Source organism: Podarcis erhardii, assembly GCF_964252035.2.
Source record: "Podarcis erhardii genome assembly, chromosome: 5".
In the NCBI taxonomy this organism is placed as follows: Eukaryota; Metazoa; Chordata; class Lepidosauria; order Squamata; family Lacertidae; genus Podarcis; species Podarcis erhardii.
The window spans coordinates 64,866,904-64,884,794 of NC_138509.1; the positions used below are offsets into that span (position 1 = coordinate 64,866,904).

Genomic DNA, 17,891 nt, shown 5'->3' on the forward strand with positions numbered 1-17,891 from the left:
AGGTGTGCCTAAGTTGTGCAGCCTTTGCAAGCTTACTCAAAAGTAAGTCTCCCTGAGTTCCACAGGACTTGCTTCCAAGTAATTATGCACATGATTACAACCTCATTACAGCAATGCACACTTATTAGGGAACAAATCCTGTTGAGCTTGGCGGGACTTGAGTAAACATATTTCGAGTTGGGCATACAGTGGTACCTCAGGTTACATACGCTTCAGGTTACAGACTCCGCTAACCCAGAAATAATGCTTCAGGTTAAGAACTTTGCTTCAGGATGAAAACAGAAATCGTGCTCCGGCAGTGTGGCAGCAGCAGGAGGCCCCATTAGCTAAAGTGGTGCTTCAGGTTAAGAACAGTTTCAGGTTAAGAACGGACCTCCGGAATGAATTAAGTACTTAAACCGAGGTACCACTGTAGCTGCTTCTTTCGACCAGCACACCTTTTGGTGGCAGTTGCACATTAAGGACACACACTCTTTCAGAAGCATGAAATAAACCACTTATTGCTAGGTGACACAAACACACACACTCTCTGGCTGTGTACACACCATATATTCAAGGAACATTCAAAGCACATTCCCCCACCTGAAGGGAACAACCTTCAGAAATTACAGTTTCCAGGATCATTCCAGGGGAGAGAGGAGAAATGTGTTTTGAACATCTCATCTACAAATTGTCCTGTGCTGTTTAGTGGGATTTTGCCTTCTTGCCAGCGCCTTTCTCGAGTGAGATGTCAAGTTGCATTTTGACATGGACAACTGCCAATCATAAGGCCAGAGTGACCCGCAAGTGCCCAAAGAGGGCAGCTGTTCCAGCTGAGCCAGGCCACTCAGGGGAAACAAGAGCAGGCAGGCCCATTTTTCTGAGGGAGGGCAAGGTGGCTCCATGCCGAAATCTCACCAAGGAGTGGTCACCACAGATAAGACTAGCACGAGCAAATTAAGCAGCGGGAGCTCCTGATACTGTGGGCAAGGGCATGGCCTCCAGTGTTGGTATGAGAAGGGAGGTTGCCTAAGTGCGTAGGTCAAGAGAAAAAACAAAAGGGATTTGAAAACTCAGAGGAAACTCTGGTAATCCCCACTCCCTGCACTTATCTAGCACAGAGTAACAGTGCAAGTACAAAGAGCCAGATATGGAACCATGCGCACACACACGCACTCCAGGAATCCAGAGTCTGCAAACAAACTGATGGATTGTTGGGTAACTAAATCAGCAGGGCCTTTATTGCAGTGATACAGCAGTAGGAACAGCGCTTGCTGAGGAGGGGAAGCCCTAATGAATAGGTGACAAACCTGAGGGAGAGAATTCCTTTGACGGTGCTTTGTCCATAGTAGTCTTAACTCAGGTAATCAGCATGATTGCTGTTAACTGCAGCTTTTAAGGTATTTCTTGATTGTATTTTAATACCATCTTTCCCCTTGACCCAAGAAGCTTAGGGTGGTTTACATGGATTTTTGTAGGAGTGAAGGAAGCTGCATTATGTTGTCCAACCATTGGTCCATCTAGCTGAATATTGTCAATGCGTTCCTCCTTTCTTTTCTGCAGACCAGTGGCGTAGCGTGGGTTGTCAGCACCCGGGGCAAGGCAAGTAATTTGCACCCCCTAACCCGTGGAGCCAGGTAGGGGCGGAGAGCTGTGAGTGTGAGCGCCCCCCCCCCCGATATTGCGCCCGGTGCGGCCGGTCCCCCCTGCACCCCCCACACTACGCCACTGCTGCAGACGGACCCTGTGAGGCAAATCACAGGCCGTGTGAGACAGTGACTTGCCCAATGTCACCCACTGAGTTGAGGTTTGAGCCCCTAGCCTGGCACTCTGTCTTGGCCTTTCCCAACTACAGGTTCCCCACCCCTCGGGTTACATACGCTTCAGGTTACAGACTCCACAAACCCAGAAATAGTGCTTCAGGTTAAGAACTTTGCTTCAGGATGAGAACAGAAATTGTGCTCCAGAGGCGCAGCAGCAGCAGGAGGCCCCATTAGCTAAAGTGGTGCTTTAGGTTAAGAACAGTTTCAGGTTAAGAACAGACCTCCGGAATGAATTAAGTACGTAACCAGAGGTACCACTGCAATACATTCTTACAGCTCTTTAGAACATAAAGATTACACAGTAATTCGTTGTTAACAGGTTAGCCATAGCAAAGAAGGGGAGACACAAAGAAACCTGACTGGCACACCAGCAACAAATAATGCCCTGTACAATGAACTTTTTAAAATAACGGGGGAATAAAGCAGCAGCAAAGTTTCAGCCTTCAAAAATTGGGCCGATGAAAAGCAGTTTGGTAGTCAAGGCAGCTGTTCAGTGCCATGCTCCTGGGTCTCTGCTGGTGTGGTGGCAAAGAAAACAGGAGAGGAGGGTGAGGCAGAAGGAACTCCAGGCAAGCAGGAGAACGCCCCATGTAGAAATTTTCTGTAAAGCCATATTTCTGTACTGGTTTATCATAAAATATCAGGGTGGTGCAAAACAGTAAGACATAAAACACTATTTAAAAACAATACAAATAATAATTAAAGGGATTGGCTGATCAGTCAAAACAACAGCAAACGCCTGTTTTGTGAAAAGGCCTTCAAGAGATGGCTGAAAGTCAAAAGCAGGAATGGCTGCTGAATCTCTGCTGGGAAAGTGTTCACCACAGCATGGAACCAACAGCACCAAATGCCTGACTTCTAATGGAGGCCAATTGAGTCTCTGTAATATGGCAGGCAGCTAACAGCACTCTTCTGTCTGATCCCCAGCGCAACACTGGCTTGTAAGGAAGCATTCTCAATTTGTTTTCTTCTGGAATTGTCTTCCGTTAAAGGCCCACCAAAGCTTAAGTATGGTTTTTGGAGAAGTTGGCCATAAGTGGAATGCCACCAAGCCTGGTTTGCGTAGTTTCTAGCACTCAAGTCCAAATGTTGAATTTTCAATAGTTCATCTAATGAAATGCAAAATTGCCCCTGAATAATTTTCTCGCAGTGGCCTTCTGCAGGTTGCTTGACCCTAATCATCCAGAGTCTTGGGGCTTTTCAGATCAGATCTCTTCAGACACTGTAAAAACTGTATGGTAATAAAGATGCTGAGAAGCTTTTAACAGACATTTCCTTAAAAGGCCAGTGCTTTTTCTAAACGTTGACTTCATAGAAATTCCTCTCTTTCTTTTTTGCAAATTGATCTCTTTGTATAATAACCATCCCCAGCCAGGCTATAAATCACTGCCTTCCATGAGGTGACAACAGCTTAAAGAGTTTTCTCAAGTGTCTGGGCATCCCCCATTGACCCCAAGACAGTGCTCTGATACAATATGATCACATGCACCGCACCAGGTAGTGATTTGTTAGTTAGATAACATACTATGAGTAAGAGATGGTAACAAAACTGACTCTCCTGCCTTTACTGACACTCACATGCTTGCAAACACTGAACATGGTATAGTGGTTGACAGTATGTCATTTAGGCTTAGTTTACTTAAATCCTTGCTTGCAGCCAGCATTTGTGGGCTTGGGCTAATGCGTGGCCAATTCTGCCCTTATAAGTGATTTGAGAAGAAACTGCCACTTGCACCCATCAAACGCTTTGATTCTCTGATTTAAATATGATCTCATAGCTACTGACAGAGACACCTGGATCTCTCTGGATCAAAACAGCCTTTCAGCGGTTTTGAAACCTCTTGAGTTTTTACAGCCAAAGTGTCTGTGATTGGCTTTTCCTGCCGAGGATGGGGGAATTTGTCAGTTCCTCCAAGTTTCAATGTTTTTTTACTTTTAAGTCCAGTTCTCCCCATTTCCATGCACAGTGTGGGGTTGTTGGGTGTGGTTTTTTTTAAGTCCCCGTGAAAAATCATCAGTGAATTTCTCTTAATATACAAATGTTTCTATGCATTTTTGCCTAATGTACACATTGTTGCAAAGCAATTCCCCCTAATATAATGCATGTTTGTATCTTGTTTTCCCTAATATGTGCATTTTTATGCACGCTTTACCCTGCTACATGCTGTACACATTCCTTGGCTGGAGAACTGCATTGCAAAATTCAGATAAGAGCGAATTTCAAAGATTGGCTGTGTTTCTGTTCGTGCATTTGGGAAGTGCAAATTAAGTAGGTTTGCCTTTCAGCATGAATGGAATCTAATCTCTCCCTCCACCCCTAATTCCTACCTAGGTGTTAAGTCCAGGCTCTTTGTTTCCCCCCACCCTTCTAAAGGTAGTGGGAGTCTATGTACTTTTCAACTGGATTTTATTTTATTTATATAGCACCACCTGACCCAAAGAGGTTGCAAACTAAAATTCAACAAGGAGGAAGCAACAGAGAAATGGGAGGAAGTGGGGGCAGGGTAAAAAATAAAAAGGAAAGGAAAGTGTATTGTTTCAGATGTATGTGCTAGACAGAAACGTTTCAACAGGCTGCTGAAAGGCCAGAAAGGTGTGTTTTCGGAATGCCTTTCCCAGTCAGTTCTGGTAGGTACCTTTGTTACTATCTTGTTCAGTGCTAGTTTAAGATCTTTTTTGTTTTCCAAAGCTTTTAACTGAATTTGTTGTCCCTGCTGATCTGTTTGTTTTACTGGCTGCTGTTCCTGTGGCTGTTTTAGAAATTGTTTTGCTGACTGCTGCTGCTTATTTTGTTCTGCTGATTTCTTAAATAGCCTTTTGTCATTGAGTTTTTATTATGTTTTCTGTTAGCTGCTTTGGAGATTTGAGTGTTGGGAAGCAGCAACTAAACATTGGAAGTAAAATTATGGCCTTTTTAACTGGAGAGTTTTCAAAAGGCAAATCATTTGTGTGACATAGGATTAGACTGCACATCTGGAGCCCATCTTATACACGTCTACTCAGAAGCAAGTTCCATTGAGTTCTGTGGGATTTACCCCCAAGGAAGTGTATATAGTCTTGTACCCCAAGTTAGTTGCATTTGGTTCCCATTATTTCAGTGGAACCTAAACTGAAGTCATGACTGACTTTTTACATTGATGTTAGTGGGACCTCAGTGGGACTAACTTAGGTTAGATTCGACTCAATGTGAAGTGCACTATAGCCAGTGTGGAGTCATGATTCGACTCTGTCTAGAAAGAGTTCAAATCTCCATGCCGATGTGAACTGCCCTGAGTGGCTGGGGGCCAACCATTGTCTCTCAACTGAGCCTACTACACAGGATTCTTGTGAAGATAAAAGTGAGATCACCCCCATCCATATTGGCCACCATGAGCTCTTGGGAAGCTGGCTATGTTGGGAACAGGACTAGACGGACCTTTGGTCTGATCTAGCAAGGTTCTTAAGTTTTTCTACTGCAAATGCCACTTAAAAATTTAAATCCTCTGTAATACTGATTGTGTTTAAAACAGGCATAGTCAAACTCGGCCCTCCAGATATATAGGGACTACAACTCCCATCATCCCTAGCTAACAGGATAGGAATGATGGGAGTTGTAGTTCCAACACATCTGGAGGGCCGAGTTTGCCTGGTTTAAAATGTCTTGAAGGCTGTCAGTACATGCTTTGAGCTGCTGCCTACTCATCATTCATGCAACCACTTACTAGATATGGACTCATTGTGTGTCAGCAATTCCCTTCCTGGTGTTTCATACTTCGAAGGTGGAGAAATTATAGTGCAGATAAGAGCAATTGCCTCTGGGTCTCATTTTGATGGTGATGGTGATGATGATGATGGTGATGTTTTCAGGGCAATGAGAAGAAATTCAGACATTACCTTGCCCTTCCCTTTCCTGCCCCCCTCCATTTCCCTATGACTAGATTTCTAGAGGGTTATGTCTAAAAGTGCTTTTTATCTGTTAGCACAAAGATGCCAAGGGAGGCTCTTCTCCTTCGCTCCACCTCCCTTTGTTCCACTCTCGACAACAGAAAAGCAGCTCAAGACTGGGCTTAACTGTACTCTTCTCCCCCCCCCCCCACCACCACCCCAAGGAAGCAGCCTGCTCATTGCCAGTTTCTCTGCCTTGGCTAGAAGATCCTCTCTTGTTCCAAACAGCACTGCTCTTTTGGAGTCAGGAGAACCAAGTTTGACTAATTTCACTATGTTCCTTGACTCTCAAACTCTCTGCTTGCAGAACAGGAAACGGAAGTTCTGCTTCCACTGGGAACCAATACCCTCAATTCTGACCTATCTTGGTTTTCTTTAACATTAACCCGTTCTGTGGTTACCGTAGGTGTGAGACGTGGCTTTTCTGTGCCAACGTTGCCACAATAGCGCTGTCTGTCTTCTGCCAGACCTTCGCAAGCTTTACATTTCATAACAGACATTTATATGCAGTCTAAGGGTAAACAGACTTGTTGACTGATTCCCGTTACCTTGCATAAGCTGTCAGCTGAAGCCTTTATGACAAAAGAATACAGCCAGTTTTACATTATTGTGTATACACTGCATACTGTCAGTTTGCTGAAAATAGACTCTGCTCCCATTTTTACATGTTGTCATAATATTTTATCGAGTCTAAATAGACAGGATCCAGATCTCCTTTCTCTTTCTTTTCGTGGTAATTGTGAATGAAAAGACAATGTTTTGTATTAATTTGATTCCTTTTGTTGCCACAATCTTAATCTTTTTTTTATTCCATGTAACTGAGGAGGCATATGTGACAGAAAGGTAGGAAACAAGAAGCTGCTATAACCAATGTCTTCCCTCTGATGTGAAGCCTCCTGGGACTTTTAATGCCATCCTGATAACCAGTGGGATTTGCTGTCTTTATATAGAATGACAAGGATGGGAAAGGCTGAACAGAGAGTGGGATTTGCTTTCTTTCAGATCTGCTGTCACCTATGACTTCACCTGGCCTTTTGCTAGGCTGGTTTATTTTTAATATATGAGAAGGGCAGCAGGTTACAGAAAAAGTAAGACAGCTCCCTTTCTGCTTTTCATTATTGGCAACCTATGCTCCTCAAAGGTTAGACTTGCAGTCCTGGTTCTCATGGGGTCTTTGAGGTTGGTTCCAGTGCAAAAGAGCAAACTATTTTGGTGCATCAGTTAAAGTGTTAGACTAGGACTAGGCAGATCCAGGTTCAAATCTTCACTGAGTTGCAAATAGTGTTGGGTTGGTAGGTCTCCCTCTGCTAACTCAGGCTTGCTGCAAGTATGAAATGCAGCAGGGAGGGAAGAGCCCATGAGCATCTTTGTAGGATGGTTGAAATTAAAATGTGATCAAATAAATAAATAAAAGATAGCCCTCTTACGAATCAGTTCTTGGGCTTCTATCCCTGCATTAACTTGGGAATAAGTCTCAGTCATCTTAGTGGGGCTCACTTCTCAATAGGTTTGCTGCATCTGCATTTCCCTGTAAGGCCACATTCACACCATATCTTCTTCTTCTTCTTCTTCTTCTTCTTCTTCTTCTTCTTCTTCTTCTTCTTCTTCTTCTTCTTCTCCTTCTTCTTCTGCATTTCCCTGTAAGGCCACATTCACACCATATCTTCTTCTTCTTCTTCTTCTTCTTCTTCTTCTTCTTCTTCGTCTTCTTCGTCTTCTTCATTTATTATTTCTATGCCACCCATCTGACTGGGTTGCCCTAGCCACTCTGGGTGGCTCCGCACAAAAATTAGTAAAAACACAGTACAACATCGAACACTAAAAATTTCCCTGATGCCACTTTAAATAGACACGGCTTCCCTCAAATAATTCTGGGAGCTGTTGCTTGCTAAGGGTGCTTGAGGGTTGTTAGGAAGCCCCTATTCTCCCCACTGAGCTACAATTCCCAAAGTTCCCTGTGAACAGAGATTGGTTGTTAAACTACTCTGTGAAAGGCAGCTCTGAGGGTTTATGGGGCCTCCTAACTCTCATCACCCTTAACAAACCACAGCTCCCAGAATTCTTTGGGGGAAGCCATGACTGTTCAAAACTGGATCAAAGTGCTTTAAATACATGGTGTGAATATGGCCTTAGAGAAGATTTGGCACTGTTTAATGTACTGCAGCCAGCCTGTCATAATCACACAATCTGGGCAGGTGAAGCCATTCAGAAGAGGGATTTATAAGCTGCTTATGCAAACAGCCTGTAGATAGGATCATTCATCTGTCTTTAAAATAAACATCAAGGTGATTAACAGGTGGCTGAGGTAAGTACAAATGCATATGAAGTGTGGCTTCTTTTACAAAATGCCTGATGAATGTTGTCTGAAATTTGCCTGAAGTCACAAGACATGGCCTGGCTCCCTCTTGCAGGAGATCACTTTCAACAATGAAGAGGAGTTTAGGATCACTGTGCCATCTTTATAGATGTAGTGGCATTTTTTTTTTTTTTAAAAAAATGGATATCTCCCAGGTTTTCTGGACTGAGCTCATGTGTAACGTTGCAGCCTTGCAGGAATAATCCATTTGCGTAGCCAACGTTATGGCTGAGCTAGTTAGCTTATAGTTTCCAGCTGTGGCAGCTCCCTGTGATCTCTGGCATACATTTCAGGAGTATCACTTGTTCTTACTGTGTAGTTCAGGAAAGCCGCAAGTGTTGCTTTGCAGTTTATGTTGCTCATGGAGAAAAACCAAGTACATTGGAAATGCCTTAGCCTGGAACAGCAGAATATGTCTTTGAGGAAACGGCGGTCAGTTTCTACAAAGGAAACTGTCAACGTGTTGGGCTGCATTAGGGAGTAGGAGAGATAGCAGAGCTCATGTATATAGCCCTACAAGGCCTACAAAAGGGGTCATCTTACTTGTTTTAGTCCATCATTTTTTATTTCTGACTTCCCTGACTTTCGGGCTCCTTGTTATGTCCTCCTGTTCTTGATTTCACCTTCTCCAGAATTTTCTCTTCAGTCTTATGTGCTTGTCATCTTCACTGTCTTCACATCATTAATCCCTCTCAAAAGTAATTTGTGTGTCATTCCTTAAGGTTAGATCAAATGCATCACTTCTCATTTCGCTTTTCTGTTGTGGGGGACACACCAAGCAGTTTGCTACGTAACAAAATTATTTAAAATGTTATGGGCAGCAAACAGCCTTAAAAGCATGATAGTTGAAACATCAGCAGATAAAAATCAGACCAGGAGAGTAAAAGCAAAACAGCAAAATGACAGAAAACTTATAAAGCATCAGTTCCTGAGCAAGTGGATGACAGTGATAGTTGAGTAAATATTTCCAGGACAGTTTTCCTGTGTGCTCGAATTTATTATTTCTCTTTCTTCAGTGGAATACCCAATCAGTGTGCATTGAATCCACAGGCAGCATTTCATCTAGACGCAAACACATCTAGACACATAGCTTCAGCAATGTTGGTGTGTTGTGCCCTCGGACCACGTCCTGGGACAAAGTGCTTTGCATAGATCAGAAGTGGAGAACCTGTTGCCTTCCTGCAGCTCCCCTCATCCCCAGGCAGTGGCCATGGTGATTTCCATCCATAGCCTTTCCATCCATCATCCTTGGCAAATACAGGAAACTCTAAGTTGGACTTTTAAAAATGGTTCTTACATTGCATTTTGTGCTGTTAGGAAGTTGTTCCCTCCCAATGTGAGTAATACGTTTTGTTTACTCTTAAGTCTGATTTTTGCAGTTTTATTTATTTAGTGTTGTAATGTATGCAAAGTTTAGTTTGCCTAGAGCAGGCTTCCTCAACCTCGGCCCTCCAGATGTTTTGAGACTACAGGTCCAGTCGCAGACGACTCTGGGGTTGCAGCACTCATCTCGCTCTATAGGCCGAGGGAGCTGACGTTTGTCCACAGACAGTTTTTCTGGGTCATGTGGCCAGCATGACTAAGCCACTTCTGGTGAACCAGAGCAGCACACAGAAATGCCATTTACCTTCCCGCCGGAGCGGTACCTATTTATCTACTTGCACTTTGACGTGCTTTCGAACTTCTAGGTTGGCAGGAACAGGGACCGAGCAATGGGAGCTCACCCCGTCACGGGGATTCAAACCACCGACCTTCTGATTGGCAAGCCCTAGGCTCTGTGGTTTAGATCACAGTGCCACCCACGTCCCTAGTTTAATCTATTTAACTATGGTTTAACTTTAAAGTGACAAGCATACCAGGCCATTCTCTTAGAGAAGGTGCTTTCTGAGCCTGTTTCTTCTCCTCCTTGTGTGTTTTTGGGGTGTGGCAAACAGTAGTTTTCCTTCCAATTTAAAAATGTTCTCTAAAAATGGCTAAAAATAGATCAAAACTGTTAGTGTAGCCTACTGTGCCTCAGGATATGGAGAGTTTCCTTTCTGTCACTTGGGACTTAAGACTGCAATCCTGTACCCACTAAATGTTGAGGAAGCCTCATTGATCTTAATGCATCTTACTTCTGAGCAGATATTCACAGAAATGTGCTGCTAGCCTCCTGGGTCCTACATGCTGGAAAAGGCTTGTCTGCCTTCTGCTTCACACATGTGCCAAATGAAGACACTGTAGCATTTAGCTGGTGTGATGCTAGCACAGAATCTAATAGCTTCCGATCCAAGTTTTTGTTTTGACATATAAATCTGTACTGTTTGCCTCCTCTTCATCTCTCCTCTCTTCTCTCAATTCCTTCATGACTACTGAATAGTAGCTGGGTTTAGGGTTGTATGAAAGTGGAACAGCTTTCCAGAACTGTTGAAGAATTGTGTTGAGGTTGGTTTTTTTACTGTCATTCTATGAACAAGTTTTTTTAAAAAACCATGTACTATGAAGTTCCATTTAATACAATACAAAACAGTATTTTTGACCTGTGTGCTGGAAGAGAGACATGGACCCAAGAAACCCTGTTCTGCATTACGCAGAATAGTTTTTAGAAACGGTTGCCTTTCACTAGGGACTCTTCTACAAAGATAAACAGTGGGGAGGTTAATAGGCCATAAGATTGGAGTGCGTTTTATGTGGTGGTTTTTAATCTATGGTTTTATGTGATGCGTTCTGCCCACTCCTAGAAAATGGATGTTAACTGAGTGAGCTGGAGGTGTTAAAAGAGTCAGGCTGAGAGTAGGCCTAAACCGTACCGCATATAATACTAAGTCAAGCAAATCCTAGAGAGGATAAAGGGAGCCTTTCGAAGTCACTTGCTAGTATAGAGAATGGGGTTTCTTGAAATGCATAAGGCCTCTGGACTTGAATGTGTTCTGTACTGATTAATGAATAACTTCCTTTTAAACATAATGAAAATGTATTTTTGTCTCTAAATACACTGCCCCTTCAGTGTTCAATAACTAATAGTCAGGACACATCTGCCATGTCATCGAATTATAGTGTCTGGTATCCTCATCAAACAGCTGCAGAAGCTTCAGTTAATAAAGGCATAACAAATGTTGCTCTCCTGGGAGACATTCCTTTCTCCCTAAGTAGTACCAGCCAGCTTTCAATTAAGGGAGAACATTTACATTTCCCCCCTCTTCAAATACTCCTGCAGTTGGTTTTCCTTATGGAAGATTCCAGAACTACATTAAAAAAAACAAAACCAAAAGAAGACTTGCAGGCTTGTCCATTACAATTATGTAAGACCTAAAGCTGCCCAGCCACAGGCTTCCTGAGCTTTGCCTTGTGTCCTGGGCTTTAAGCCAGAGACTCCAAGCAAAGCTCAAACCCAAGGCATAGGCTGTGTCCACATGCCCATTTACTGCACACTCGCTGCGTTTCCAGTGCTGCCTCTGTAATCTATGATTGTGGGGTGTTATTCAAAATTCATATATATCCTGTACTTTGCTGTAACCTACTAAAGTCTGGTGTGTTCTCGCTCAAGCCATCTTCCCACTGACTGGTGTCTTAAGTTCATACCTAGCCATTTAAGGGGTAACCACCTTTGCATAGGGGAAAGACATCCCCACCCTGTCAGTGCCCTCCTGCTCCCGGAGTGTACAAAAACAGAAAACACAATGGAAGCCTTGCTGGGGTGAGGAGCTATGAAACAAATGGGGAGGGGAACATCATTGCACTTTAAGGCAGTATTGAGAACACACCCTTATGTGACAAGCACAGCTAGGTTGCAGTGGGGGGCAGCGGTGTTGGGGGGAGTCACCGTAGACAGATTTGCTGTATACAAATGCCATGCTATGGAAAGAGTGCAACTGCAGATTGAGCAGCCTGAATCATGTGTGTGAAACCTTGCCAATGTCAACTTCCACCTGCAATTCCAATCTTGGGAGTAAGCACCATTGAAACACTGGGGCTTGCCTCTGAGTAGACCTGTCCAATGGAGCAACTCTTGTAAGTTGTAAATACTAAAGAAATACATATTTTTATTTTCCACAAATGACGTTTTTAAAGTAGAGAAATATGGAAAAGCCTAATCATTTTTTAAACTGCCCATTATGATGTATTTGCTTTCCTGGTCTGTTACAGAAATGCAACATAAGGTTCCTCCTTTTGTCCTGCCTCCATTTCCTGTCCTGCTTTCTCATGTTCCTTTATTGGTAAAATTACTGGTTGGCACATGCATTCCAAAAGTGGGGGTGGAGGACATTGGAGCCTGCCAGTCAGTCTTGTTGGGGTTGTTCCACATCCAGAACTAGGGGGCATGAAGTACAGTATTTGAAATTATGCTGCCTTCATCCTGTTTTCTGAACAATGTTTTTTCTTTCACAATGTGGAGGTGGAGATGGGAAATTGTTTAATTTTTGTTGTGTACTTTCGGATGTTTATTTATTGCTTATGGCTACTTTTGTTATTTTTGTAATTGGGTTTTTTCGTGTTGCAAGCTGGCTGGAGCATGGTTTTAACTATGGGAATAAGTGCGTTTTTTCTAGAAAAATAGGCGCCAGTACTCACCATAAAGTTGTTACAGTAAGTGTCCTACTTTTTAACAACAACAACAACAACAACAACAACAACAACAACAACAACAAGAAGAAGAAGAGGTGATGGTACTGTGGACCCTTGATTGCCCCCTGTAAAAAAGCACATATGGGAATTATATATGTATTATATGTGTATGAGATGAAATGTGTGAAACCCTGAACAGCAGTACTCCCCACTGCAAAATTCCCACCCTTGTTTGTTTTAACAAGCACCTATTTCATGCTCTAAACAGAGGCAATGAAGACATGATGCTTATGTCAAGCAGCAGTAATAATTGGAACGGGTACTCTCTTGTCAGTCAGAAGGCAGTGCCTTCAGCAGTCACAATGCATTTTCTCTCTAATGCTCATTTGCTTGTGTAAACCTGTCAATCAATCACATTTCAAATTACAAAAGCAAAAGCCTCCCCCGTCCTCTTCATAATGCCTGTCACAATGTTTGGATCTTTTCTCAGTGTCGGCGCTTCCGACGTGTGTCATGGGTGGGAAACTCAGCTTAGCAATGAAGTCGCTGGATTCTAAGAAACGTTGCATGAACAAGTTGCAAAGGCAACCCGAGTGAACCGGGAAGGCTTCATTCAAATAATTGAGTCAATTGTATTTTGAGTTGTGAGTGTGGTTTTATATGCACACTATCGCTCTGGCAATATCTTGGCAACACCCCGGGATCACCAGTCTGAGGATGCTCCAGCCCTGATCTGGGTGATTCCTGCGGGCTCACTTTGCCATGACCCTAATTCTGTTACCATTTTGCCAACAGGTGTTTGTTGCCTGCCATAGCCTTCTGCAGCTGGCCCAGCTCCTCTACAGTGCCTACTTCAAGAGCAGCCTGACAACCATCGAGAAACGCTTTGGCCTCTCCAGTTTGTCCTCTGGCTTTATCTCCAGTTTGCATGAGGTAACTGTGTGAGGCATACCGGTTCAACATAAAGCTAGTGGAACTGGTCATCCTGCCTCATTACTCCCTGTGTTTCCCTGAGCTTAGTTTAGGTACCTGTGGTTATGCAATCATTGTTGATGAAGTAATGGATGATAGTTCACACTCCAGATAACCTAGAAGACCTTCTTCTACTGCTGCTTACATCATTGAGGCCATGAGTGTAAAATAATAATAAAATAATAATAATAATTTGTTATTTATACCCCGCCCATCTGGCTGGGTTTCCCCAGCCACTCTGTGCGGCTTCCAACAAAACACTAAAATACAATAACCTATTAAACATTAAAAGCTTACCTAAACAGGGCTGCCTTCAGATGTCTTCTAAAAGTTTGGTAGTTATTTTTCTCTTTGACATTTGGTGGGAGGGCGTTCCACAGGGCGGGTGCCACTACCGAGAAGGCCCTCTGCCTGGTTCCCTGTAACTTAGCTTCTCGTAGCAATGGAACTGCCAGAAGGCCCTCGGTGCTGGACCTCAGTGTCCGGGCAGAACGATGGGGGTGGAGACGCTCCTTCAGGTATACTGGACCAAGGCTGTTTAGGGCTTTAAAGGTCAGCACCAACACTTTGAATTGTGCTCAGAAATGCACTGGGAGCCAGTGTAGGTCTTTCAAGACCGGCGTTATATGGTCTCAGCGGCCGCTCCCAGTCACCAGTCTAGCTGCCGCATTCTGGATTAGTTGTAGTTTCCGAGTCACCTTCAAAGGTAGCCCCACATAGTGCATTGCAGTAGTCCAAGCGAGAGATAACTAGAGCATGCACCACTCTGGCGAGACAGTCTGCGGGCAGGTAGGGTCTCAGCCTGCGTACCAGAAGGAGCTGATAAACAGCTGCCCTGGACACAGAATTGACCTGCATGGACAGCTGTGATTCCAGAATGATTCCCAGGCTGCGCACCTGGTCCTTCAGGGGCACAGTTACCCCATTCAGGACGAGGGAGTCCTCCACACCTGCCCATCTCCTGTCCCCCCAAAACAGTACTTCTGTCTTGTCAGGATTCAACCTCAATCTGTTAGCCGCCATCCATCCTCCAACCGCCTCCAGACACTCACACAGGACCTTCACCACCTTCACTGGTTCCGATTTGAAAGAGAGGTAGAGCTGGGTATCATCTGCATATTGATGGACACCCAGCCCAGACCCCCTGATGATCTCTCCCAGCAGCTTCATGCAGATGTTGAAAAGCACGGGGGAGAGGACGGAACCCTGAGGCATCCCACAAGTGAGTGCCCAGGGGTCTGAACACTCATCTCCCACCTATAGCCTATCATATAGCAATAGGCTATACGAGGAAGAGATGGTTTTTAAGAAGGCAAACTGGATGCTGCCTTGGAATGACACTTAGCGAGGACAATTCCTTCCGAAACAAGAATCCTGGGAAGGGAGAGGGGGCAGTGGGAAAGAATGATTTTGAGGCCTTGGGGCCTGCTGCTTTCTGACTGTTTCCCTGAGAAAGAGGAGAGCCTGACCTACCTTTCTGTGCAATGGAGTGCTGCTACACCCATGGGTTTAATAGATATGTGCTTTCTTCCAGGCCCTCAGAAGTGGTGCCGCATCTGGTGTGTAATGCTGCATTACACGTTAATTAATGCTGTATTAAAAGAAGGTGAAAACCCCCCAATTTGTTATGGAGCTGTGAGTCAGACCATTACAGCATCCCCTGCACCATCCAAAACTAATGTCTAGAACTTTACACACAGTGATAGCCTTTATTATAGCAGCACCTTTGTAGTACCCCCATAATTAAGATTATGTCAGTGTTTCCCATGAGAAATCCCTCTTTCCCCGGGGATGGAGTCAACATCATTCATGGAACCCAGCCAACAGCAACGGCTTTTGCTGCTTTGGTTGTGGTTTTGCTCTGCTTCCTTTGCCCTGCTTTCGAATCCAGGAGACCCTCCAACTCCAGTTCTTCCCCATTCCCTTTCTGAAACATTTTCTTCAGCCTCTGCTTCCCATAATTCTCTGCACTGCACTTTCACTGGCAGGTTTAGAGCCCTCTCCCCTCTCCTAACCTCTAAACCTTCGGCCCTCCAGATGTCTTCAACTACAATTCCCATCATCCCTGACCACTGGTCCTGCTAGCTAGGGATCATGGGAATTGTAAGCCAAAACATCTGGAGGGCCACAGGTTGGGGATGCCTGCTCTAAGCTCTGCAGTTTGGGGGCTGCTTAATTTTCTCAGCTTGTTTATAAGTACTTTTAATACACTAGGAAATTATCCACCTGCGGGAAATGACTCCTAGCATCTTTTTGTCATTTCCAGCACAGACTTCCCTTTGAAACAGATCAGGAGGAACAGAAGCTTTAGATACTTTTGTGCTCTGGGATCCGAAACTATCAGAAATGTCAGAGGCACATCTGCAATGCAGAATCCTGCAAAGGGCCATTGACAGCCAGAGGTTAAAATGGGGACCATCTTGCTTTCGCTGCCTCCAAGCAGGAAAAGACAGCAGGACGTAAACAGGCGGTCAGGACCGATCCAAAGTTCTTGTCCATCAGATATTCCTGTCCAAGAAGAGCAAAACAGTCTTAATACCAGTGCAGCAGTGACTGCAATACAGTCTCCCATCTACTTACCCACCAACAGTAGGCTGCCCTTGACTTTGAATTTCTCCATGTGGTACTGTTTTGCAGTGGCTGGTGCTATAATATAGTTCTGGCTCTGCTTGAGCAGTTTTCAAGTTGGAACTTGGCCCCTAGTGACTCAATCAGGAACAGCTCTGATTTTTAAGCTTGATATTTGGCAAAGCACCTGGAGCCTGGCAAGCGACGCTATCAAATTCTAGAGGGAAACACAAAATAGGTGTGTTAATTAGCCGGGGCTCTGCTGTGTTTGCACAGTTTGTAGTGTCAGTGTGCGAAGAGCATGCGAACCGCACTTGGGCAGAAATATAAAATGGATGGGGCCTGAAGTAAACATGAGCCTCTGGGCCTGGCACAAGCAGGAAGCAGAGCAGAACCGACATCCAAGGGCCCGGCAGTTAGCCATCAGGGTGAGCAGCTCTGGTTCACATAGCAGTGCGAGGGAAAGCGTTTGCCAAAGCCTCACACTTAACTGAGAACATAAGACCAGTTAAACTGTGCTGTGTTAGCGTGACTGTCCATCTGTTTAGATTTGTTTCCCACTCCTTTCTCTGAGGGCTGTTCTAGAAAAAAATCACTCCCAGTGGTTCTCACCCTGTTGCTGCCTCCAGCACCAACCACTTCCAGAGACTTGAGAGGAAGCCCATAAACATGTCAGTCGCAACCCACTTCTCTTTGAACGCCCATGGGATACATGGACAGAATGCAAAAATCAAAACTGAATAGTTCTTCAGGGCAAGCCCAAGCACTGGACAGAGCGAGGCAGCTCTCAGGTGGCAAAACCCCCCTGAATCCTCTAAGCTGCCTGGCCTGCACCACCAAAGATAGCTTGCTGCCTTCAGGTACAGAGAAGGTTACAGTCCTGCTGGTGGTGTTGAGGTAAGATTCACCTGCCAGTCTAGTTGGATGCACCTTCTTGTCCTTTTAGGTCAGGGAGCAAAATATCTTGGAGCTGGCCCTGCAGCCCCCAGTGTTATACCTCTTGGGCCATCCATATTTCCTACTTTATTCAGGACTCTAAATCGCTGCTTCTGCGACTCTTTCTACCTAGCTAGAGAAGCAGCTACTTCAATGAGCATCTTTATGGACTTCTCCCTAAGTAGTAGGAGTAAGAGAACTTGCCCAGAGGGCAAAATAAGAGCAAATATTGATTATGCCCCATTATATCGTGGTATATGTGTCTGAAACTAGATCACATTTTTAAACGTTTCTTTTGTCAAATAGGCAGTGTAGGCAGCATCATTGACCTCGATTTACATTGAGATCTCTAATACTGAGGCCGATATTATTATTATTATTATTATTATTATTATTATTATTATTATTACTTTAAAAGATTCAAGGGCTGTACCTTTTTCCCTGTGGGAAAGATCCTGATTACTTTTTGTATGCTGACATTTTTTGTTGAAGTTTTTAAAAAAGCATAGGGTCAGATTCAACCAACCCATTCTCAAGGGGCTGCTACCTCAATGAGGTTTCCCCCCCCCCCTTCCACCACCACCCGTGTTTCCCCCAAATCTTCTTTCCCCCAAACAGTATGTAGGGTGAGGGAAAGGAGAGGTCGTTTCGTAGGACAAGCAGAAGTGTTTGTGCTGATGGAACGGTCTCCTTAAGGCTATGCTGAATTACACCTATTGTTTTTTACCTTTTACCTTAGAAGGATTTCTATCCTGAAAAGTAAGGTAGAATTAATGGTAATAAATAGC

General features: G+C 44.2%; 1 protein-coding gene across 2 annotated transcripts in view; it reads left to right on the forward strand.

The window, feature by feature from the left end:
- The window catches only part of SLCO2A1 (solute carrier organic anion transporter family member 2A1), a 57,030-nt gene that overhangs the window by 9,600 nt on the left and 29,539 nt on the right, over positions 1-17,891 (forward strand). For both annotated transcript variants that reach the window (XM_081864501.1, XM_081864502.1), the window contains exon 2: positions 13,423-13,560. In XM_081864501.1, the coding sequence (XP_081720627.1) occupies positions 13,423-13,560 (138 nt within the window). The remainder of the gene's footprint in view (positions 1-13,422; positions 13,561-17,891) is intronic.